Source organism: Phalacrocorax carbo (assembly GCF_963921805.1).
Source record: "Phalacrocorax carbo chromosome 31 unlocalized genomic scaffold, bPhaCar2.1 SUPER_31_unloc_1, whole genome shotgun sequence".
Classification (NCBI taxonomy): Eukaryota; Metazoa; Chordata; class Aves; order Suliformes; family Phalacrocoracidae; genus Phalacrocorax; species Phalacrocorax carbo.
The window spans coordinates 49,644-73,233 of NW_026990239.1; the positions used below are offsets into that span (position 1 = coordinate 49,644).

Below are 23,590 nucleotides of genomic sequence, written 5' to 3' on the forward strand. Positions count from 1 at the left end.
CAATTTAGCTGGGTCAAACCGTTCTTTAATAAAATGTAAAATACAGCGTAATATACAAGGTCCAAATATAAGTCCCAGAATCAACATAATAAGCGGTCCTGCTAAAGCAGACAACAAAGTGGTTAGCCAAGGTGAAGCATTAAACCAGCTTTCATACCATGACTTGCTTGCTTCACGATCTTTTTTACGTTGATCTAACCTTTTCCGGAGTTCAGACATGGTGTCTTGGACTACTCCCGTATGGTCAGCAAACGAACAACATTCTTCATTGAGAGCTATGCATAACCCTCCTTCCTTTAAGAACAATAGGTCTAATCCTCTCCTATTTTGCAGCACCACTTCTGATAAAGATTTTACTGAAGTGGCTAAATTTTGAATAGATTGCTCTATTTTTATTAAATCCTCATCTACAGCCACCTGCAAACTTTGTAACTCCTGACCTTTCACCAGGGAGGCTATGCCTGTACCTGCTCCAACTCCACCCGCTATCAGCAGTGTAGCTAGGGTTATCGCCGTAATTGGCTCTCGTTTTTGTCTATTCAGGTTTCCTTCAAAGTGGCGCAGCACCTCCTCAGAGGTGTGATAGATTAGGCGAGGAACAATAATCACCTGTATGCAAAACTGAGATTCATTAAACACGTTTAAGGATAGGCAAGGCGTTATTCCGATGTCTGAACAAACCCATTTAGCTCCTGGTGTCGGGATAGCCCATTTGTCCTTTTTATCTTTGTGTTTCTTTATATTGGTGTTAGTGACTGTTCGGCTGCACAAAGGCTGATACTTTTCGGGCACTGTGCCTATACATCTCCCCTGACCTGTTACTAATTGAATAGTAATTCCTTGCGTATGATTCCTCTGGTCATCCCATGGACATTCTCGTGGGTTTGAACCATTAGACCATTGAATCATACCTGGTTTTCCAACTGCCTCTAAATATGGTGGTCTAATATTATAACATAACCAGCATTCTTCAGTTAAATTTGGTTTGCTTTCATTAAGGGCACGATAAGAGGCTTGCATTAGATCCCATAAGGGGTCCCTGGATTCTGACAACTCTAGATCTCTGGATAAAGAGAATTCAGTCACAGCGTCATTAGTTGTTTTCAAAGGAGAGCCTGAGGAAGGGATTCTGACGATTACGGGGGCCATCTTTTCTTCAGAGGAAGTGGGCGGATTCAGGACCAAATTTGGTCCTATTGGCAAAGGATCGTGGGGCATCGGTTTCTTCATAATTTGAAAAATACCCCCTCTATCTACACCTTGTTCGTAATATCTAATTCCCCAAAATTTTCCTACAAGCCAGAAGTCCTGACTAGGATCTTTTATGGTTATATTAATGCCTGTACATCCAATATCTTTATGATTACATGCACCATTATAGTAACTATCTGCGTAGCTCCAATTTCTCCTTTGACATATTTGTGGTGACCATTTAATTTCTAGATTTTGATCTCCAGATGCAGACCATTCAGAGGCCCATGTTTCGCATCCCCAGTATGCACAATAATAATGGTCTGGAGGATTACAGTATGATTTACCAGGGTTCGATGCTGGGCATATATAAATTGGCTTGCAATTCTTATCCGTTTCTCCATCGATTAAGTAACGCAAACTTATATTGAAACTAACTGTTCCCCCCTCCATAATTTGTGCTTGGATTGGCTTATTTGGATATTGTATGTTTGTTATTGTCCAGTTCATGGGTTCATGAGGGTTTCCTTTTCCATTTGCTTGGGCTATTATCAATAATAAAACTAACGATATACCAGGAAAAAGGGTGTCTGTCAATTTTTCCAATTTAAGTACACTTTTACCAGTCTTGGGGAAGTTCGACCATAGCTGCTGTCGCGTCCCATTGTTCTGGCTCTTTTCTCCACAGTTTGTTCCTCCTCTGCCTCGCCCGTCGACTCGGTTGCTTCGAGCCACGGGGTGTACCATCTTCTCGGCAGCAAGGGAAATCTTCAGGAGAACAGCTGTTTCGGGTTTTCTGCCTGTTTATATAGGCCTCCCACTTTGCAGCTTTGACTAATGGGACAAAGCAAGACACAGTTAGTCCTTCCCTTCTGCACTTTGTAGCCAAAATTTCAACTACAAAGGGGACTGGTTCGTTGGAATGGTAACAATAATACTGAGGGTTTATTCCTTTGGCAAAACTTTCCACCATTCATGGGATCCTCGAATAATTTCTTGTTCCAACTCTAATTGTTTTTAATTTCCACTCAGTGAGAGTTCTTTGGATTTTCCAACACTGTGTGCAAACTCTTATCGGAGGGTATCCATATTCACAGCGTGTCCACCATTTATCCTGGCATACCTTACACTTGCAACAAGCAAATGGATAACAATCGCAGTTCAAATGATTGCATCTGATTCGTATATCTAGAGTGCTTATTAGCTTTTCCTCTATATTCAATATTGTGTTACTACATAAGTTTAGCAATTTCCTTCAACACACTTTGTACGCTTCCATATATAATAGATTAAAAAAAGATAATTATAGCAAATATAAACAGCAATATACACTTTATACCAAAAGGTAATGCGGCAAAATAATCAACTAAAGTTCTTATCATTACGTTATCTTTTCAGAGTTATCTTGGTGTCACCTGGAGTACTGATTACTTTCCAGTGGGGTCTCGTCACTGGGCCTTTAATGCGACTGGCATGAGTCCATCCACGCTCAGCAGTCCGGACAGCTGTTTCTGTTGTAAGCAAAACAAGATAAGGTCCCTCCCAATTGGGTTTTAGGGTTTCTTCTTTCCACGTTTTAACCAATATCCAGTCCCCAGGTTTAAAATTGTGAATTTTTAAGTCCAACGGGGGTCGTTGCACAATCAGTCCATGTTCCCAAAGCTTGTTATGATGTTCTGCTAATTGTGAAACATATTCATTAATCACATGATCTCGAATTAAAACATTTGTTTGTGGACTTTCGACTCTATAGGGCATTCCATACACCAGTTCAAATGCTGATATCCCTACATCTGCTCGGGGCCTGGTTCTGAGAATTAATAGTGCCATGGGTAGGCACTTAACCCATGATAATTTGGTTTCTATCATTAATTTAGTCAAAATAGTTTTGATTTCTCCGTTCATCCTTTCAACTTTTCCCGAGCTTTGTGGATGCCATGGTGTATGGTATTCCCACTTAATACCCAAACTTCCTGTTAGATCTCTAACAATTTTTGACACAAAGTGTGTTCCTCTGTCCGAGTCGATTACATATCGAGGTATAATATGTTCAAGTAATACCTTAGTAACTTGGTTAGCAGTTGCCTTAGAGGTAGGAAAAGCCTCAACATAATGTGTTAAATGATCCACCATTACTAATAAATATTTGTAACGCCCTACCCTGGGCAGTTCAGTAAAATCCACTTGTATGTGTGAGAAAGGTCTGTATGCTGGGGAGCGTCCTCCAAGAGGTTTTTGTCTCGTGTTGTTTCGATTAACCTTTTGACAGGTCTCGCAGGCTGCCGTGACTGCCTTTGCTATGTTATATACGCTTATACAGGCAAACTGTTGATTGAAATGATCAACTAACGCCTGGGTTCCCCAGTGTGTTTTACTGTGTATTTTTGAAAAGATTTCGAGTGCTATGCCCTTCGGCAAGACTTCTCTCCCATCTGGCAATATGTACTTACCATCTTGTTCCTTAGCTCCCATTTGTTCTAGTTTTTCCTTTTCTGCAGACTCAAAACTCAAATTATTACTAACAGGTACTTGTTGCATAGTCAAAATCGTACTATAATTGCCTGCTACTTGTTTTGCTTCTGTATCGGCTGCATTATTTCCTCTAACTTGATAACTCGTGCCTCGCTGGTGTCCCTTTATATGTACAACTGCTATTTTATTTGGCATTTTCAATGCCCCCAGAACTCGCCGAATTAATTCTGGGTGTATCAGTTCTTTTCCCTGTGAGTTAACAAATCCTCTTTCCTCCCATATTTTCCCAAAGGTATGTACTACTCCGAACGCATAGCGTGAGTCTGTATATATAGTTCCATCCTTTCCCTTCAGTGACACTAAGGCTTTCCACAATGCGTACAGCTCACAGGCTTGAGCCGACCAGCTGGCACTCAGGGGGCCCGATTCTATTGTCTTAAATTCTCCTTTCTCCAACTTAACGATGGCATCCCCTGACAATCGTTTACCTTCCACTATTTGAGATGACCCATCTATAAAAATTATTTCTCCATGTTGTAATTCCTCTTCTTCTAGATCTGGTCAAATTCGTGTTTGTTGTTCAATCGTTTGGAGACAATCGTGTATTAACTCAGTACTTTCCCCTGGGTATAGAAATTCTGCAGGGTTAACCGCTCCGACAGTCCTTAGGGACAGTTTTGGAGATTCTATGAGTATTCCCTCATACTTTAGCAGTCGGCTATCTGTAAGCCATTTTTCTGCTTTTTGTTGAAGCACCCCCCTTATGTTATGAGGCGCATATAGGACAACTTCTCCATTGAAGGTAATACGATTCGTTTCTTCAAGTAATAAGGCAGCAGCAACAATGATTTGTAAACAACTTGGCCAACCCCTGCTCACAGGATCTAACAGCTTTGATAAGTATGCCACCGGTTTCTTTTGTCCAGCCCATTCCTGAGTTAATACTCCGAATGCTGTTCCTTCATGTATGTTAACGAATAAATGGAATGGCCGCTTTAGATCTGGGAGGCTTAAAACCGGTGCTTGACTTAACTCCCTTTTGAGGCTGGCAAACTGCTCTTGATCCTGAGGGGTCCACTTGGGTATTTTGTCTTTAGACAGTTGTTCATACAAAAATTTAACTTTAAAGCTGTAATTCTCTATCCACTGCCTACAATACCCAAATAGCCCTAATGCTTGCCGAATTTGCCTCTTAGTGACAGGCATAGGTAATTCTAGAATTCCCTTAATGCGCTCCGGATCCAATATCTTCTTGCCGTTAAACAAATAATGCCCCAAATATTTCACTTTTTCCTCCACAAATTGTAACTTTTCTTGTGATACCCGTAGTCCCTGTTGTGCAAGAAAGTTTAGAAGTCGAATGGTTTCTTTTCTTACATCCTTCTTATTATTCCCTGCTATGAGCAGATCATCTACATACTGTAACAGCACATTTCCCGTTTGTACCCGGTATTCTTTTAAGAGCTCTTCCAGGGCCTGTCCAAACAGATTAGGGGACTCAGTGAACCCTTGGGGGAGCACCGTCCATCTTAATTGCTGTCTACGGCCTGTCTCTATGTCTTCCCATTCAAAGGCAAAATAATCACGGCATTCTTCTGCCAGTGGACAGGCCCAAAAGGCATCCTTTAAATCAATCACACTATACCAGGAGTTATGGGGTCCTAGCTTGCTTAGCAGTGTGTATGGATTTGCTACTACAGGGAACCGGGTGATAGTTCTTTTGTTTATTTCCCTTAAATCATGTACGAGCCGATATTTCCCATTTGGCTTTCTCACAGGCAAAATGGGAGTGTTAAAGGGTGACATACAAGGCTCTAAGATTCCTTGTGCTAACAATCGATCAATTTCTGGCTTTAATCCTCTCCGTCCTTCTAGGGATATGGGATATTGCCTTACCCTCACAGGTATGTGGGGTTCGGAAATTTGAATTTTAATCGGTGGGATTTCCAGTTTACTTATTGTGTCCGGAGAGTACCAGGCATCGGGGTTAATTTGTTTTTGATCATCCACGGTCAAAGGATAAGCAGACACCGTTAGCTCTTGATTTTTTACTTTAATTTCTAATTGCAATTCAACAATTAAATCCCGTCCTAACAGATTAAATTCTGCTTCAGGGACGAGCAAGAGTTCACCCATTCCAAATTTATTTTCAGTTTCGAACACTACATTTTTGATTTTGCTTACTTTAAAGGGTTCTCCTTTTGCCCCAATTACTTGTACTTTTTCAGGGGAAACTTTACATCCCTCAGGTATTTGCCTAATAGTCGATTTCTCAGCCCCAGTGTCTACTAAAAAGGTGAACTCTTGTTTATGGGGACCTATTTTTAATTTTATCAAGGGCTCATGATGACTCCGGTCCCCTAAGATATAGAGCCCCCGACTCTCCTATTCCGTTTTTAATATTTCCTCATCCCTGATCCTTTCTCTGCAATTCTTCTTTATATGTCCCTTCTTTCCACAGTAAAAACAACATCTCTGTTCCTTCTTTACTACCACGTTCCCTTGTTTCGCTCCAGCAGATCTGTGTTCACCAGTCTGCCCTTTGCGATCCTCTCTGACTGCTGCTACCATCATTTTTACTTGTCGCTTGCTGCTCTCTTCTTCCCGCCTTACGTAGACTTTCTGAGCTTCCCTCAATAATTCATCCAACCCTCTATTCTGCCAGTCTTCTAACTTTTCAATCTTCTTTCTGATATCTTCCCATGATTTTGCCACAAACGGAGTTTTGAGGAGCGCTTGCCCTAAAGGGTCGTCTGGATTTACCCCAGAGTACAGCTGAAGGGCTTTCCTCAGTCGTTCCAGCCACTCAGTAGGGCTCTCATTTTTCTTTTGCATTTCATTAAATGCTTTATTGATATTCTGGCCACGGGGTACTGCTTCTCTAATCCCTTGAATTACTAGAGTTCTCAGGTCCTGCATATGAGTTCTATGCACCGGATCCTGATTATCCCAATTAGGTCTTTGGAGTGGCCATTTAATATCTGCTTGGGGTCCCTGGGCATGCTGAGCATCCCACAGTTTCATTCCTGCTCGTCTGATCATATCTCTTTCCTCGGTAGTAAATAATTGACCAAGGATAGATTGCATCTCATCTCAAGTATAAAGGTTTGGTCCCAAAAATTGATCTAATCTTTCTGCCACTCCGAGTGGGTCCTCAATTAGGTTTCCCATCTCGGTTCTTTTAAAATCTCGTAGGTCAGCCGAGCTTAGGGGTACAGAAATATATCCAATCACAGGTTGGGGTCCCCCCATGGGCATTTCCCTTAGAGGATACATCTGAGCTGCCCCTTTTTGACTCCTAGTCATGCGTCTAGGAGGAGGGGGAGACCCTTGTTCCGATTCTGGTGGGGGGGTGGGCGCTCTGGGGACCTCTGGAGGGGCTGTGGGAGCAGGAGGAGGAATGTAAGGAGGGGGGGTTAGAAGGGTTTCATCTAACTCTTCCTTCTTTTTCTTTTGTTCAGTTTTTACTTCATTCAGTGGATAAAGTCTAGCTCTCGGTCTTTCTAGCCACGCTTCCGCATACTGACTCTCTTCCGGGTTAAGGGGTTTTTTATTGTTAACCCAGAGGTTTAATTGTTGTCTGACCCAGTCTTTTTCTGACCCATAGACTGGCCAAACGACATCTTTAGAAATCTTCTTCCCTCCCCATATCCTAGTACAATATTCTATCATTTTCTGTTTATCTCTCCCTAGGGTTCCAGGGAAATATCTCCAATTGTCTAGGATATATGCCAGAGGGGTATTCTTAGGTACAGTGGGTACCCTTCCCATGGGAGTCGAAGGCTTGCTGCCCTTCGCCCCCATCTTCTGGAATATCCACAAACATACACTCACTCGTTCCCCTTGTTCCTGGCCCAGTCCCTCGCGGGAGATGGGAAACGCAGTACTTAAGGGTCCGCACTCGCCTGGTTCAATATAGCGAACCTCTCACTTGTTATATTCCAGGAAACCCAATCCCGCCCGAACGGCAAACCCGCGAACAAATTCGCCATATACTTACGCACCCTGCGTCTTCGTCCGGACTCCCGTGCACAGAATTTTTATGGGATTTTACCGGTTTCCCCTTTGCTCATCATTCTAGAATTTAGGTTCGTCGGTAAGGTTGAGGTAAGCTGTCGGTCGCGGGGCCGCGGATTGCCGCGGGGCGCCTCCCCGGAGGACAGAAGCTCACCGTTCCTTATCCGAGTCACGGCACCAAATTGTCATAAATTGAGACCAGAATGGATCAGAATCCAATTAGAATTTTATTAATTGTAGCAAGTAGAATATGAGCAAATACAGCGCTGGACGGCAGGGGAGTCTGCGCTCCGCCAACTGCCGCACTGAGCAGTTCAAACAGTCTCTCTTTATACATCTTTACTTCCATGTTCAATGAGATAGTGGAGGTGCTCTTCGCATGCTTCAGTTGTTGTTAGGGGGTCGTTTCCTGCTTCCTGGTGATATGGGGTTGCTTGTCCTATGTCTGTCGGTAAGTTTGGACATCTGATGGTTATCTTGCATAAGCACGCCTGGGAGGTATTCTTCGCATGCTTTACATTGAGCTTAACATAAGTCTTAATAAACAATACCTTAGTTCAGTTTCTCACACTGGGGGTGGATCCGGGGGCGGGGGTCCGGGGGCGGGGGTCTCACCGACGCAGTCCAGCCGGGCGGGGTCCAGCCGATACCCCGCGTCGCAGTCGCAGGTGAAGCCGTCGGGCACCCGCACGCAGCGCCCGTGGTGGCACCCGCTGAGCACCCCGCACTCCTCCGCCCCCCCTGCGGCGGGGAGGGGGCGTCAGGGCGGGGGGTCGCCCCCTTCACCCCCCCCCCGCGCCCCGAAAACTCACCAGCATCCTCCTCCTCCTCCTCCTCCTCCTCCTCCTCCTCCTCCTCCTCCTCCTCGCTGAACCCCCCCGTCCCGTGGGGTTGGTAGGACCAGGGGGAGCCGGGGGGGGGGTCGGGGGGCTCGTAGCGGGGTCCCCGGGGTCGGTGGGCGAGGGGGCGCCGGGGGTCCTCGAAATCCTCGCCTTCATAGCGGGGGGGGGCGTAGAGAGCGTCCCCCCGGGGGTCGTAACCCCCCGCCAGCCCCCCGAAACCGTAAGGGTCGTAGTCGGAACGGAGAGCCGGGGGGGGCACGCGGGGCCCCCCGAAAACGTCAGGGCCGTAAGGGAGGCCGTAAGGGGGGGCGAAGTCGGGAGCGTATTCGTAGGAAGGGGGGGCGCGGGGGGGGCCGTAGCTGGGGGGGCGCAGCACGTTGCAGAGGAACTCGAAGTCATCTGGGGGGGGGGTAAAAGGAGAAGGTGGTTTTGGGGGACCCCCCCCCGATGCAGGCTGCGGGGGGGATGGGGGTTCTCCATCACCTGGGACCCCCCCCCTCCAATAACCGGGGGGGGCTACAAGGGAAAACTTCCCCCCCCATCCTTGTGGGGCTGTAGGGATGCAAAGGGGGCCCGTTATTGGGGGGCTACAAGGGGTCCCCCCATCACTGAGGGGCTACAAGGGGCCCCCCCCCATCATTGAGGGGCTGTGGGGATACAGGGGGCCTCAATAATTGGGGGGGCTACGAGGGGTCCCCCCCATCATTGAGGGGATGTGGGGATACAGGGGGGCCTCAATAATTGGGGGGGCTACGAGGGGTCCCCCCCATCACTGAGGGGCTACAAGGGACCCCCCCCCATCATTGAGGGGCTGTGGGGATACAGGGGGGCCTCAATAATTGGGGGGGGCTACGAGGGGTCCCCCCCATCCTCACGCCCCCCATTCCCATGGGGTCAATGGGGCTGCAGGAAGGTCTCCCATCACAGAGCTGCTGGGCGGGGGGGGTCCCACACTGCAGGGAGGGGGATGCCACCCCGGCACCCACCAGTATGGGGGTGGGGGGGGTTCTGGGGTGCGGGGGGGGTCACCTGAGTGGCGGGCGGGGCAGAGGGCGCAGTCCATGCCCCAGGCCTGCCCGTACAGGCAGCAGCACTCGGTGTAGGTGACCTGCCTGTCCAGCCGGGGTCTGCCGCACACCAGGTCGACCCCCACCTCCTGCCAACACACCGCCTGCGCAGCATCTGTTTCGGGGGGGAGGGAGGGGGGCACAGTCAGGCCGGGTCCCACAGACACCCCCCCACCCCCCCCAAAGCCCACCCCGTGGGTGGCAGCCTCACCCCGGTGGGTGTCGTTGGCGACGCAGCGGCGCTGGGAGCCGTCCAGGACCAGGGGCGGGGGGCACGAGCAGTAGTAGGAGCCCACCGTGTTGACGCAGCGACCCCCCACGCAGGGCTCGGCATCCTCCGCCCCACACTCGTCGTTATCTGGGGGGCAGCGGTCAGGGGCAGGCAGGGGTCGGGGGGCAGGCAGGGGGTCGGGGGGCAGGCAGGGGTCGGGGGGCAGGCAGGGGCTCAGGGGCAGGCAGGGGCAGGCAGGGGCAGGCAGGGGCAGGCAGGGGCTCAGGGGCAGGCAGGGGCTCAGGGGCTCAGGGGCAGGCAGGGGCTCAGGGGCAGGCAGGGGCAGGCAGGGGCAGGCAGGGGCAGGCAGGGGCAGGCAGGGGCTCAGGGGCAGGCAGGGGCAGGCAGGGGCAGGCAGGGGCTCAGGGGCTCAGGGGCTCAGGGGCAGGCAGGGGCAGGCAGGGGCTCAGGGGCAGGCAGGGGCAGGCAGGGGCTCAGGGGCTCAGGGGCAGGCAGGGGCAGGCAGGGGCTCAGGGGCAGGCAGGGGCAGGCAGGGGCAGGCAGGGGCAGGCAGGGGCAGGCAGGGGCAGGCAGGGGCTCAGGGGCAGGCAGGGGCAGGCAGGGGCAGGCAGGGGCAGGCAGGGGCTCAGGGGCAGGCAGGGGCAGGCAGGGGCAGGCAGGGGCAGGCAGGGGCTCAGGGGCAGGCAGGGGCTCAGGGGCTCAGGGGCAGGCAGGGGCAGGCAGGGGCAGGCAGGGGCAGGCAGGGGCAGGCAGGGGCTCACCCACGCACTGCAGGTGCTCCTGCTCGTAGTAGTAGCCGCTGGGGCAGTAGCAGCTGAAGCCGGGGGCGGCGTTGAGGCAACCCCCCCCCCGGCAGAGCTGGGGCCCGAAGAGCTGGCACTCGTCCACGTCTGGGGGCACGGGGGGCGTCAGGGGGGCCCCGCGGGACGGGGGGCCCCGGGGGGACCCCGGCGGGCGCGGGGGGGCCGCGGCGGGCAGCACTCACCTGCCGGCGAGCCCTGGGGACCCTCGGCGGTGCGGCCCTGCCCGTGCGGGCAGATGGCGAGGTGGGCCTCTGGGGTGGGGGGCGTCAGCGACGGGGGTCCTGCCGGGGCCCCCCCGAACCCTGCCGGCGGCCCCCGACCCCCGCCGTGCACCCCAAGCCATCAAGGGGCACCCCAAACCCTGCCGGGGCACCCCGACCCCTGCCCATGCACCCCATACCCTGCCCATGCACCCCATACCCTGCCGGGGGCCCCCGACCCCCGCCGTGCACCCCAAGCCATCAAGGGGCACCACGACCCCCGCCGTGCACCCCATACCCTTAATGGGCACCCCAAACCCTGCTGGGGCACCCTGACCCCTGCCCATGCACCCCATACCCTGCCGGGGGCCCCCGACCCCCGCCGTGCACCCCAAACCCTCTCGGGGCACCCTGACCCCCACTGTGCACACCAATCCCTGCCCGAGCACCCCAATCCCCACCCGAGCACCCCAATCCCCGCCCAAGCACCCCAATCCCTGCCCGTGCCCCCCAATCCCTGCCCGAGCACCCCAAACCCTGCCCGTGACCCCCAACCCTGCCCGAGCACCCCAAACCCTGCCCGTACCCCCCAACCCTGCCCGAGCCCCCAACCCTGCCCGTGCCCTCCAATCCTGCCCGTGCCCCCCAACCCTGCCCAAGCACCCCCAACCCTGCCCGAGCACCCCAATCCCTGCCCGTGCCCCCCAACCCTGCCCGTGCCCCCCAATCCCTGCCCATGCCCCCCAACCCTGCCCGTGCCCCCCAAACTCTCCCATGCACCCCCCAACCACGCCCGGGACCCCCCCCCCCGCGCACCCATACATAGGGCCGAACCCCCCGGAGGCGCGGGGGCCGCCCCGCGGAGGGGCCGGCTGGGTGCGGGGCGGGGGCGCAGGGGGGTCCCGTACCGGTGCCGGGGGTCGGGCAGGGCCGCGCGGGGCAGTGGGTGCCCCACGCCCAGCCCAGGCTGCAGCAGCAGCGCTCCCGGCTGACGTTGGGTGCCAGCACCCCGCAAGCCCTGCTGAAGCAGGCGGCGCCTTCGGGGGGGGCCCGCGGCGGGTTTTGGGGGGCCGGGGGGGTCACGCATCGCCCCGGCACGGGGTCGAACTCGTCGCGGGTGTCGGGGCAGAGGCAGAGGAAGGAGCCTTCCACGTTCTCGCACCGTTCGGCCCCGCAGACGCCCCGCAGCGTCTCGCACTCGTCCACATCTCCAAAAACGCATCGGGGGTTTCTGTTAATTTTTTCTCTTTTTTGGGGGGCGGGGGCGGGATTTTGGGGGTCCCCCCCCGTTATAATTAATTTAGCCTTCAACGGCATTTCAATCAAAGTGTACAATTTATTGAGTAGAGACAAGCAAGCAGCGCTGGATGCACGGGGGATCCTTCCGCCTAACGCGCATCCCGTCATACAAAATTACAGGGTTTATATTCAGTTACTTAATTAATAACAATTAGTAAAAACACGCCTAAGTTTACGCTCACTGGTCAGTGATGAGCATCCCACTTGCCGTTGGGCAGCCGTAGTTAAATTAGCCACGCTTGCCATGTAGATTAGCCCGCGTGCTCTTTACGGGTGTGGGGGGCAAGTCTTTTTGGTCACCCCCCTTTGCAGCAGGGTGCCTCCGCTGTTAGTCCCTGAAGGTCAACTGAATTGTATCTTTTTGAGGAGGACGCCCTCCCGACCGGCCCAAGCACCATCTCAGGCGCCAGCCCCCCCAGTTATCTGATCAATTTTGGGTCGCGCTTTTGTCTTCACCATCAACCCAAACCGCCAGTCAACACTGCAACCACTCAGACAGGTAACAAGTCAATTGTCCGGCCCTCGGTTACACCAGCACCAACAGACCGGTCAGATGCTAGAGGGTCACACTTCCCCGTGTGACTCTAGCATTGCTCCATATTGACACGAATCAGATGAGCACATTTTACACCCCCCGCCCCCCAGGACCCGCCCGCACCCACGCAGCCGTGGCCGTGGCGGGCGCTCTCGTAGCCGGGGTCGCAGACGCACTGGAAGGAGCCCGGCAGGTTGCGGCAGGCGGCGTGAGCCCCGCACAGCGTCCCGTTGGAGCACTCGTCCGCGTCTGTGGGGCACAAACGGGGGGGGGTTGGGGAGGGGGGGGTCCCCCGGGGGTGACACACACGCCCCCTGCCCCCCCCGCAACACCCCAAATACCCGCAACACCCCAAATACCCGCAACACCCCGCCCCGGCGCGGGGCTCCGGGCTCTCTGCTCTGCTGTGCGATGGGGCAGTGGGGGGCTGCGCCCTCCCCCCCTCCCCCCGACCCACGGACACCCCGTGCCCCACGGACCCCCCGCGTCCCATGGACGCCCCATGGACGCCCCGCGCCCCAAGGACCCCCCTGCGCCCCCCGGCCCCTCCGCGCCCCCTGGCTCCCTTGAGACCCTCGGCCCCCTGCCCCCCCGGCCCCTCTGCGCCCCCCGTCTCCCCTGTGCCCCCGGCGCCTTTGCACCCCCCGGCCCCTCCACGCCCCCCGGCGCCTTTGCACCCCCCGGCCCCTCTACGACCCTCGACCCCTGCACCCCCCGGCCCCTTTGTGCCCCCCGGCTCCCTTGAGACCCTCGGCCCCCTGCCCCCCCGCGCCCCCCTGCAACCTCCAGCCCCTTTGTGCCCCCCGGCCCCTCTGCGCACAGCACAGGCGTGCAACCGCGCGCGTGCACCGTCGCGTGCAGGCGTGCAACCGCACGCGTGCATCATGGCATGCCGACACGCCGCGGCGCGTGCTTGCACCCCCACACGCACTCAGCCTTCCGTGCGACCACACGCGTGTGCACACCCCGCCCCGCCCCCACCCCCCTGCCCCAAAACCCCCCCATACCTGGGCCTGGCCCCTCGCGGGGGGGCACGGTGGGGAGGGGGGCCAGCAGCCCCTGCGTGGGTCGTGGCGCCACAATGACCTCGGGGGCGGGGGGGCCTCTCGGGGACCGACGGTGGCCTCTCGGGGACCAGCGCCCCAATGGACTCTGCACCCCTAAACACAGCCGCTGTGACACTGGGGAGGGGCTCCCCGCTGTCCCACCCCCACCCCAAGTGGGGGCGTGCCCCCCCCCCCAAAAACCACACAGCCCCCCCCGCCCTTTTTTTCCCCCTTTTTCACTCTATTTTTTACCATAAACACGAAAATGCTGAGGCAGCACCAGCTCAGCACCACGTAGTAACCGCTGCGGCCGAAAACGAGCCCGGCGATGAGGCCCAGATTCATCCTGCCGGGAACAAGGGGGGGGGGATTATTGGGGTGCAAACCCCCCCCCCTTTTTCTAACCCACCCCCCCTAAAAAAACCAACCCTCTCACCCCACATATTTGTAGCCGATGAAGGCGATGAGGTCGATGGTGGTGAGGCTGGTGTTGACGGCGAGGAGGTAGAGGCTGAGGAGGATGGCCAGAACCTCCACGATGAGCCAGGCCAGCGCCGAGCTCGCCTGCAAGCCCAGGCTGTCGGGGGAGAACCTGGGGGGGGGGCCGCGCCCCAAATTGGGTGGGGGGTGCCCCACAACCTTGCCTGCACCCCCCACCCTTCGTTTTTAGGGTAGGGACCCGCCCACCCCCCGGCTGCCCCAGGGCGGGGAGAAGGGCCTGACCTGTTTTGGGTGCCCAGCACCAAGCAGGCGACGAGGATGTAGGTGATGAAGGCCATCGCTGCGGGGGGGGACACGGGGATGTCATTGGGGGGGGTCCCCCGGGGGGGAAATGGGGGGCTGGGGGGGGAAATGGGGGTCCCCCGGGAGGGAAATGGGGGGCTGGGGGGGCGGGACGTACTTGGGATGTAGAGATCGGGGGCGTTGACGTCGAAGCGGGGGGCGACGGGGGTGTCCTGCTGGTACCGCACCTGCCAGTCCTGGGGGGGGAGACACACTGTTAGGGACCCCCCCGCGCCCAATACCAGACCCCCAGCCCCCCCAGTACTGCACCCCAAAACCCCCATACCGGCCCCCCACGCCCCAATACTGCCCCCCCGACCCGCAATACCAGCCCCCCTACTCCAGTAGGAGCCCCCCAGGCTCCCATAGCACACCCCAAACCCCCAATACCGGCCCCCCCGACCCCCAAATCCCCAAAACCGGCCCCCCAGACCCCCACCCTCCAACCCCATAGAAGACCCCCGACACCGGACCCCCCCCCCGCCCCCGATACCGGGGCCCCCCCTCACCTGATGCGCGAAGGGAAAGATGAGAATCCCCAGTTTCCTCCCCACGTACGCGGTGTCCACGGCGAAATAATACTTCAGCCGCCCCACGGGGATGAACCGGTCGAGCAACAGGCGGCGGAGAGTTAAAGGGCCGTGAGGGGTCCCGGTAACCGGCCACGGAGCCCCCCCGTGTCGCGTCCCCCCCCCACTCACGTTACGGTCCATGATGTCGCGGCCCTGGCTGGCCAAGCTGCTCCCGTAGGCCATGGCCAGGCTGGACACCGGCTCGCCCAGGAAGGCCGCGGCCGGTGGGTACGGGGAGGAGGCGGCGGCGGCGGCCGGGGGAGCCCCGTAACCCCGGCCCGGTTGGGCCCCGCCGCCCCCCGCCGCGCTGGTATCACCGAAGAGAGGGTGCGGATCCGCCATACGAGGCGCCGTGGCCGGTAACCGGCGTTTGGGGGCTGCGGGGAGAGGAGGGGAGAGGAGGGGTGAGGGCGGGTGGGGGGGAGCGGCGGCGGGACCGGGGCCGGCACCGATCGCTACGCGCCGCGCCGCGCGCACGGTGCCGTGTCGCCCCGTCCGGCTCCATCTCCACGTCTCCTACTTCCGCTTCCGCGTCACGTGGCTCCCCGCAGCCGCCGCCACGATTGGCCACCTCGCCGGAAGTCGCTGGCGCGCCGCCCGAATGATTGGCAGGTGACCGGAAGCGAGGGGGCTGGAAAGGGGGAGGAGACGAGGCCGCTGTGCCCGGTCTTAAGATGGCGTCGCCTGCCCGGCCTGGTGTTGCCATGGCGACGGAGGAGGCCCGGGCGGGGCCTGGTGTCATGGCCACGGGGACCGCGGTGTCCCCAGAGCCGCGGTGTCACAGCCATGGGGCTGGCTGTGGTGGCCATGGTGTCCCCAGGGTGTCCCCAGGGCCATGGTGTCACAGCCATGGGGCTGGCTGTGGTGGCCATGGTGTCCCCAGGGTGTCCCCAGGGCCACGGTGTCACAGCCATGGGCTGGTCGTGGTGGCCATGGTGTCCCCAGGGTGTCCCCAGGGCCATGGTGTCACAGCCATGGGGCTGGCTGGGGTGGCCATGGTGTCCCCAGGGTGTCCCCAGGGCCATGGTGTCACAGCCATGGGGCTGGCTGTGGTGGCCATGGTGTCCCCAGGGTGTCCCCAGGGCCATGGTGTCACAGCCATGGGCTGGTCATGGTGGCCATGGTGTCCCCAGGGTGTCCCCAGGGCCATGGTGTCACAGCCATGGGCTGGTCATGGTGGCCATGATGTCCCCAGGGTGTCCCCAGGGCCATGGTGTCACAGCCATGGGGCTGGCTGTGGTGGCCATGGTGTCCCCAGGGTGTCCCCAGGGCCATGGTGTCACAGCCATGGGCTGGTCACGGTGGCCATGGTGTCCCCAGGGTGTCCCCAGGGCCGTGGTGTCACAGCCATGGGGCTGGCTGTGGTGGCCATGGTGTCCCCAGGGTGTCCCCAGGGCCGCGGTGTCACAGCCATGGGGCTGGCTGTGGTGGCCATGGTGTCCCCAGGGTGTCCCCAGGGGTGAACCCAGGGATGTCCCCGGGGTGTCCCCAGGGATGTCCCCAGGACCATGGGGCTGGTCGTGGTGGCCATGGTGTCCCCAGGGTGTCCCCAGGGCCATGGGGGTGTCTGTGGTGACTGGGGCATCCCCAGGGTGTCCCCATGGGTGTCCCCATGGCCAGGGTGTCACGGCCACGGGCCTGGCCATGGTGTCCCCATGACCACGAGGACCCCACGGTGTCCCCACAGCCACGGTGTCCCAGGGCAGGCCCTGGGGGGGGTCCCTGGTGTCCCCCTGTGTCATCGTCCCCGTCCCTGCACCCCACGGAGCCCCAGGGGGGCCAGGCGGGGTCTGCCACATCCCCATCGCCCCCCCGGCGGGACCCCCCGTGGGTGTCACCCTCGTGTGTCCCCCCATCTGTGCCCCCCCGTGGGTGTCACCCCCGTGCCCCCCCCCCCGCAGACGTCACCAGGGTGGCCACGGCAGGAACCCGCGGGTCCCGTGGGAGCGCGTGACGGTCCCGTGACTGATACGGGGGGGGACGGACAAACAGACACCCCATCTGTCCGTCCGTCCCGGGGGGGGCCCACCTTGGCCTGGGACCTGCTGACCAGCCACCCCAGTTGCACCCCGGTACTGGGCACCCCACTAGGACCCCAATTTCCCAGTTGTCCCCCAGTACCAGCCACCCCAGTTGCTCCCCAAGTTCCCAGTTACCCCCGTTACTGGTCACCCCAGTTGCTCCCCGTTACTGGTCACCCCAGTTGCACCCCCCGTTACTGGTCTCCCCAGTTGCCCCCTGTTACTGGTCACCCCAGTTGCACCCCCCCGTTACTGGTCTCCCCAGTTGCCCCCCCGTTACTGGTCACCCCAGTTGCCCCCGTTACTGGTCACCCCAGTTACCCCCCGTTACTGGTCACCCCAGTTGCACCCCCCCGTTACTGCTCTCCCCAGTTACCACCCGTTACTGGTCACCCCAGTTGCCCCCGTTACTGGTCTCCCCAGTTACCACCCGTTACTGGTCACCCCAGTTGCCCCCGTTACTGGTCACCCCAGTTGCACCCCCCCGTTACTGGACTCCCCAGTTGCCCCCCCGTTACTGGTCACCCCAGTTGCCCCCGTTACTGGTCACCCCAGTTACCCCCCGTTACTGGTCACCCCAGTTACCCCCCCGTTACTGGTCACCCCAGTTGCACACCCCCGTTACTGGTCTCCCCAGTTACCCCCCGTTACTGGTCACCCCAGTTACCCCCCCGTTACTGGTCTCCCCAGTTACCCCCCGTTACTGGTCACCCCAGTTACCCCCCCGTTACTGGTCTCCCCAGTTACCCCCGTTACTGGTCTCCCCAGTTACCCCCCCGTTACTGGTCTCCCCAGTTACCCCCCATTACTGGTCACCCCAGTTACCCCTGTTACTGGTCTCCCCAGTTACCCCCCCCGTTACTGGTTTCCCCAGTTACCCCCCGTTACTGGTCACCCCAGTTGCACCCCCCCGTTACTGGTCTCCCCAGTTACCCCCCGTTACTGGTCACCCCAGTTAACCCCCGTTACTGGTCTCCCCAGTTACCCCCCGTTACTGGTCACCCCAGTTACCCCCCCGTTACTGGTCACCCCAGTTGCCCCCCATTTCCCGGCGGGGGCGGGGGCGCCGCCTTGCCCACCCCCCCTCCCGGTGCCGCCCCCCCGGGGCGGGTCCCGCTGCGCCCAGAGGCTGCGGTGAGGGGCGCGGGGGGGGCTGAGGCCGCGGTGAGGGGCGCGGGGGGGCTGAGGGGCGCGGGGGGGGCTGAGGGGCGCGGGGGGGCGCTGAGGGGCGCGGGGGGCGCTGAGGCCGCGGTGAGGGGCGCGGGGGGGGGGCTGAGGGGCGCGGGGGGGGGCTGAGGCTGCGGTGAGGGGCGCGGGGGGCGCCCAGAGGCCGCGGTGTGGGGCGCGGGGGGGGCCATGGGGCGCGGTGCGGTGCTGGTGGCCGTCGCCTACGCGGGGCTGCTGCTCCTGGGCGCGCTGGGGCTGCGGGCGCTGGAGGGGAGCCCCGGGACCCCCCGAAACCCCGGGACCCCCAGCGCCTCTGAGTGGGACCTCGCCACCGCCCTCCTCTTCGTCACCACCCTCCTCACCACCGTGGGTAAGGCCGGGCCCCCCCCCCCCGCCCCGGGACCCCCCCGGGACCCCCCGGAGGTCTGGGACCCCCCCAGGACTCCCCTCTGCACCCCAGGACCCCCGTGCACCTCCTGATCCCCAGAACCCCACCCCACACCCCAAACCCCCCCCTACACCCCAGGACTGCCCCCTGCACCCCAAACCACCCCCCTGCACCCCATGTACCCCAGGACCCACATGCAACCCCTGATCCCCAGGACCCCCCAAATCCCCAGGACCCCCCCGCACCCCAGGACCCCCAGAACCCCCTGATCCCCAGGACCCCCAAAATCCCTATGACCCCTACGAGTCCCCCTTCACCCCAGGACCCCCAAATCCCCACGACCCCCCTCTGCACCCCAGGACCCCCATAGACCCCCTCATCCCCAGAACCCCCCAAATCCCCAGGACCCCCAGGACCCCCCAAATCCCCAGGACCCCCCCTCTGCACCCCAGGACCCACATGGACCCCCTGATCCCCAGAACCCCAAAATCCCCACAACCCCCACGAGTCCCCCTTCACCGCAGGACCCCCCAAATCCCCAGGACCCCCCCCGCACCCCAGGACCCACATGCACCCCCTGATCCCCAGGACCCCCAAAATCCCTATGACCCCTACGAGTCCCCCTTCACCCCACAACCCCCAAATCCCCACGACCCCCCTCTGCACCCCAGGAACCCCGTGCAGCCCCTGATCCCCAGAACCCCCAAACCCCCAGGACCCCCCCTCCGCACCCCAGGACCCCCAGGACCCCCTGATCCCCAGGACCCCCACAATCCCCCTTCACCCCAGAACCCCCCAAATCCCCAGCACCCCCCCCGCACCCCATCCCTCCCCTTACACCCCATCCCCCCCCATTCACCCCAGAACGCCCCCAACCCCCAAGCCTAGCCTGGGCATTGGGGTCCAGCAGGTTGAAAGGTGTCACCCCACTTCAAACCACCCCCCCCCCACCCCCCGCCCCCCAGGGTACGGCTCGGTGGCCCCCCTCTCGGCGGGGGGCAGAGCCTTCTGCGCCGCCTACGCCGCGGTGGGCGTCCCCGCCACCATGCTGACGTTGACGGCGGCGGTGGGACGCTTGACGGGTCCTTTGGTCGACCGCCCCCGGTTGTACCTCCAGGCGCGTTGGGGTTACAGCCGGCGGGGGGCCGCCCGCGCCCACTGCCTGGCGACGGCGGGGCTGGTTTTGGGGGGGCTGGTGCTTCTCCCCGCCGCCGGCTTCTACCTCGCCGAAGGCGACTGGACCTACTTGGACGCCGTCTACTTTTGCGTCATCTCCCTTTGCACCATCGGCTTGGGGGACCTCGTCCCGGCCGAGCGACCGGGTCACCCGTTGAGGCAACTCTACCAAATCGCCGTAGCCGGTGAGCGGAGTTTTGGGGCGCCCCCGTCACCCCCACCCCCACAAACCCTTCCGACGGGGCGTCGAGGCTGACCCCTTGCCACCCGCCGCCCCCACCCCGCCGCCAGCGTACCTGCTCTTGGGCTTGGTGGGCGTCTTGCTGTTGGCTCAAGCCTTCCGGCGGTTGGCCGAGCTCCACGGCGTCGCCGGCGTGTCGCCGCCGGCTGCCGGCGCCGGAGAAGGCGCCGCGTTGTTGGAGGGGGCGAGGGACGGGCTGAAAGCGGTTCGGGGCCGGGGGGCGGTCAACGGGTAGGACCGAAGGTACCCCCCCGCCCCCCCCACTGATGGGGTGGGGGGGGGGCACCGCGAGGCACCGCAAGGCACCCGGGGGGCACCGCGAGGCACCGGGGGGCACTGGGGGGCACCGGGGGGCACCACAAGGCCCCATGATACACTGGGGGGCACTGGGGGACACTGGGGGGCACTGGGGGACACCGTGAGGCCCAACGAGGGCTCGCAAGACACTGGGGGTCACTGGGGGACGCCATGAGGCCCCACGAAGGCCTGCAAGACACTGGGGGGCACTGGGGGGACACTGGGGGACACCGCGAGGCCCCACGAGACACTGGGGGACACTGGGGGGCACTGGGGGGGCACTGGGGGGCACCGCGAGGCCCCACGAGGCCCCACACGACACTGGGGGGCACCGGGGGGCACCATGGGGTGGGGCTGGGGGGGCATTAAAAGGGCGCCCAAAGCACGTTGGCGTCACCCAATGGTTGGCTTTTCTTTGGGGGGGGGGGGGAGGGAAGGACCCAGGGGTCCGGTTTCCGATGGCGACCACCCATTTTTGGGGGGGTGGGAGGGGCGTGGGGTGGTATTTGGGGGGGCCAGACTGAGGTGGGGGGCCCAATTCTATGATGGGGTGTCTCAGTGCTGGGGGGGGGGTCCCTAAACCCATGGGGGGGTCTCAAGGCCATGAGGGGCGTCCTAGTGCCAAGGCGGGTCCCAATCCCATGGGGGGGTCCGAAGGCCATGGGGGGGGTCCCCATCTTAAAGGGGGGGTCTCCAGTGCCAGGGCGGGTCGTAAACCCATCAGGGGGGTCCCTAATCCCATGGGGGGGGTCCCAGTGTTGAGGGGGGTCCCAAGCCCATGGGGGGGGGTCCCAGGGCTGGGGGGGGGGTCCCAGTCCCATTGGAGGGGGTCTAAATTCTAAGGGGGGGGTCCTAATCCCAAGGAGGGGGGGTCCTAGTCCCGACAGGGGGCACCAGTGCCGCATGAGACAACCCCACTGGGTCCAACACCCTTTGGGGGGGGGGGGCGGTCCTGGGGGCACCCAAATACCCCCAAAAATGGAGGGGAGGGGCTAAAGACACCCCCCGCCCAGGCACCCTGATTTTATAGAAAACCTTTATTCTGTAAAAGTAGGTGGGGGGGGGTCCCCAAACCACGCCGCCCCCCCGGGGGTGGGGGGGATGCATTACCACGGCACCCCAGTGGGGTGGCGGGGCGGGGGGGGGGCGCGACACACAGCTGGGTGCCACTGAGCACCCATGGGTGCCCCCGCAGTGGTCCGGGAGGGGGGCAGGATGCCCCCCCGCCCCCTCCCCCCCCCCCCCGGATCATATATATATATATATATATATATATATATATACAGAGACAATAAATAGAGGCGGGGGTCCTCAGGCGCGGGGGGGGCGCGGGCAGGCAGCGGGGGGGGGGCAGCGCCGGCGCGTGCCCGGGGGGGCACAGGCAGCGGAAGGAGCCGGGGGTGTTCAGGCAGCGGCCGGGCAGGCACAGGGGGGCCTGCGAGCACTCGTCGATGTCTGGGGGGGGGTCGTGGGGGGGTGTTATGGGTGTGGGGTGGGGGGGTATGGGGAGGGGGAGGGCTGGGGAAGGGGGTTTGGGGCTGGGGAGGGGGACTGGGGGCAGAGGAGGGGGGCTGGGGAGGGGGGCTGGGGGCAGGGGAGGGGGTCGAGGTGCTGGGGAGGGGGGCTGGGGGCAAGGGAGGGGGTCTGGGGGCAGGGGAAGGGGTCAGGGTGCTGGGGGGGGGGGGTACGGGTGCAGGTGCGGGGTATCAGGGTGGTGAGGGGGGGTCCGGGTGCGGGGTGGGGTGTCAGGGTGCTGGGGGGGGGTCCGGGGGCGGGGGTCCGGGGGCGGGGGTCTCACCGACGCAGTCCAGCCGGGCGGGGTCCAGCCGATACCCCGCGTCGCAGTCGCAGGTGAAGCCGTCGGGCACCCGCACGCAGCGCCCGTGGTGGCACCCGCTGAGCACCCCGCACTCCTCCGCCCCCCCTGCGGCGGGGAGGGGGCGTCAGGGCGGGGGGTCGCCCCCTTCACCCCCCCCCCCGCGCCCCGAAAACTCACCGGCATCCTCCTCCTCCTCCTCCTCCTCCTCCTCCTCCTCCTCCTCCTCCTCCTCCTCCTCGCTGAACCCCCCCGTCCCGTGGGGTTGGTAGGACCAGGGGGAGCCGGGGGGGGGGTCGGGGGGCTCGTAGCGGGGTCCCCGGGGTCGGTGGGCGAGGGGGCGCCGGGGGTCCTCGAAATCCTCGCCTTCATAGCGGGGGGGGGCGTAGAGAGCGTCCCCCCGGGGGTCGTAACCCCCCGCCAGCCCCCCGAAACCGTAAGGGTCGTAGTCGGAACGGAGAGCCGGGGGGGGCACGCGGGGCCCCCCGAAAACGTCGGGGCCGTAAGGGAGGCCGTAAGGGGGGGCGAAGTCGGGGGCGTATTCGTAGGAAGGGGGGGCGCGGGGGGGGCCGTAGCTGGGGGGGCGCAGCACGTTGCAGAGGAACTCGAAGTCATCGGGGGGGGGGTAAAAGGAGAAGGTGGTTTTGGGGGACCCCCCCCCGATGCAGGCTGCGGGGGGGATGGGGGTTCTCCATCACCTGGGACCCCCCCCCTCCAATAACCAGGGGGGGCTACAAGGGAAAACTTCCCCCCCCATCCTTGTGGGGCTGTAGGGATGCAAAGGGGGCCCGTTATTGGGGGGCTACAAGGGGTCCCCCCATCACTGAGGGGCTACAAGGGGCCCCCCCCATCATTGAGGGGCTGTGGGGATACAGGGGGCCTCAATAATTGGGGGGGCTACGAGGGGTCCCCCCCATCATTGAGGGGATGTGGGGATACAGGGGGGCCTCAATAATTGGGGGGGCTACGAGGGGTCCCCCCATCACTGAGGGGCTACAAGGGACCCCCCCCCATCATTGAGGGGCTGTGGGGATACAGGGGGGCCTCAATAATTGGGGGGGGCTACGAGGGGTCCCCCCCATCCTCACGCCCCCCATTCCCATGGGGTCAATGGGGCTGCAGGAGGGTCTCCCATCACAGAGCTGCTGGGCGGGGGGGGTCCCACACTGCAGGGAGGGGGATGCCACCCCGGCACCCACCAGTATGGGGGTGGGGGGGGTTCTGGGGTGCGGGGGGGGTCACCTGAGTGGCGGGCGGGGCAGAGGGCGCAGTCCATGCCCCAGGCCTGCCCGTACAGGCAGCAGCACTCGGTGTAGGTGACCTGCCTGTCCAGCCGGGGTCTGCCGCACACCAGGTCGACCCCCACCTCCTGCCAACACACCGCCTGCGCAGCATCTGTTTCGGGGGGGAGGGAGGGGGGCACAG

The 23,590-nt window shown here is 60.9% G+C and overlaps 3 protein-coding genes across 3 annotated transcripts; 1 reads left to right on the plus strand and 2 right to left on the minus strand.

Moving 5' to 3' along the window:
* Nucleotides 1–8,475: 8,475 nt before the first annotated feature.
* Nucleotides 8,476–14,049, minus strand: LOC135310761 (latent-transforming growth factor beta-binding protein 4-like; the record flags this gene model as incomplete). The annotated part of the gene is made up of 8 exons (XM_064439720.1): nucleotides 13,985–14,049; nucleotides 12,782–12,972; nucleotides 11,733–12,032; nucleotides 10,807–10,875; nucleotides 10,583–10,711; nucleotides 9,801–9,947; nucleotides 9,552–9,704; nucleotides 8,476–8,921 (listed from the first exon to the last, which is right to left on the minus strand). Coding segments are annotated over exons 1-8 (1,500 nt in total), but the record flags the coding sequence as incomplete, so codon positions are not given.
* A 50-nt stretch (nucleotides 14,050–14,099) lies between these two features.
* On the minus strand, nucleotides 14,100–15,811 carry LOC135310752 (protein YIF1B-like). The gene is made up of 5 exons (XM_064439712.1): nucleotides 15,537–15,811; nucleotides 14,997–15,436; nucleotides 14,606–14,684; nucleotides 14,428–14,485; nucleotides 14,100–14,296 (listed from the first exon to the last, which is right to left on the minus strand). The coding sequence occupies exons 1-5, from the start codon at nucleotides 15,799–15,801 to the stop codon at nucleotides 14,137–14,139; spliced, it is 1,002 nt and encodes a 333-aa protein (XP_064295782.1). The 5' UTR covers nucleotides 15,802–15,811; the 3' UTR covers nucleotides 14,100–14,136.
* Nucleotides 15,812–18,436: 2,625 nt separating this feature from the next.
* LOC135310762 (potassium channel subfamily K member 6-like) lies at nucleotides 18,437–20,308 on the plus strand. The gene is made up of 3 exons (XM_064439722.1): nucleotides 18,437–18,617; nucleotides 19,601–19,996; nucleotides 20,103–20,308. Exons 1-3 carry the CDS (start codon nucleotides 18,437–18,439, stop codon nucleotides 20,285–20,287), a joined length of 762 nt encoding a protein of 253 aa, XP_064295792.1. The 3' UTR covers nucleotides 20,288–20,308.
* Nucleotides 20,309–23,590: the final 3,282 nt, after the last annotated feature.

Coding starts and splice junctions, on each gene's coding strand:
- LOC135310752 (XM_064439712.1), bottom strand. CDS start 15,801: ATGACACCAGGCCCCGCCCGGGCCTCCTCCGTCGCCATGGCAACACCA. Junction 15,437..15,536: donor GGACGGGGCGACACGGCACC/GTGCGCGCGGCG, acceptor CTCTCCCCGCAG/CCCCCAAACGCCGGTTACCG. Junction 14,685..14,996: donor TCTTTCCCTTCGCGCATCAG/GTGAGGGGGGGC, acceptor CTCCCCCCCCAG/GACTGGCAGGTGCGGTACCA.
- LOC135310762 (XM_064439722.1), top strand. CDS start 18,437: ATGGGGCGCGGTGCGGTGCTGGTGGCCGTCGCCTACGCGGGGCTGCTG. Junction 18,618..19,600: donor CACCCTCCTCACCACCGTGG/GTAAGGCCGGGC, acceptor CCCGCCCCCCAG/GGTACGGCTCGGTGGCCCCC. Junction 19,997..20,102: donor CTACCAAATCGCCGTAGCCG/GTGAGCGGAGTT, acceptor CCCCGCCGCCAG/CGTACCTGCTCTTGGGCTTG.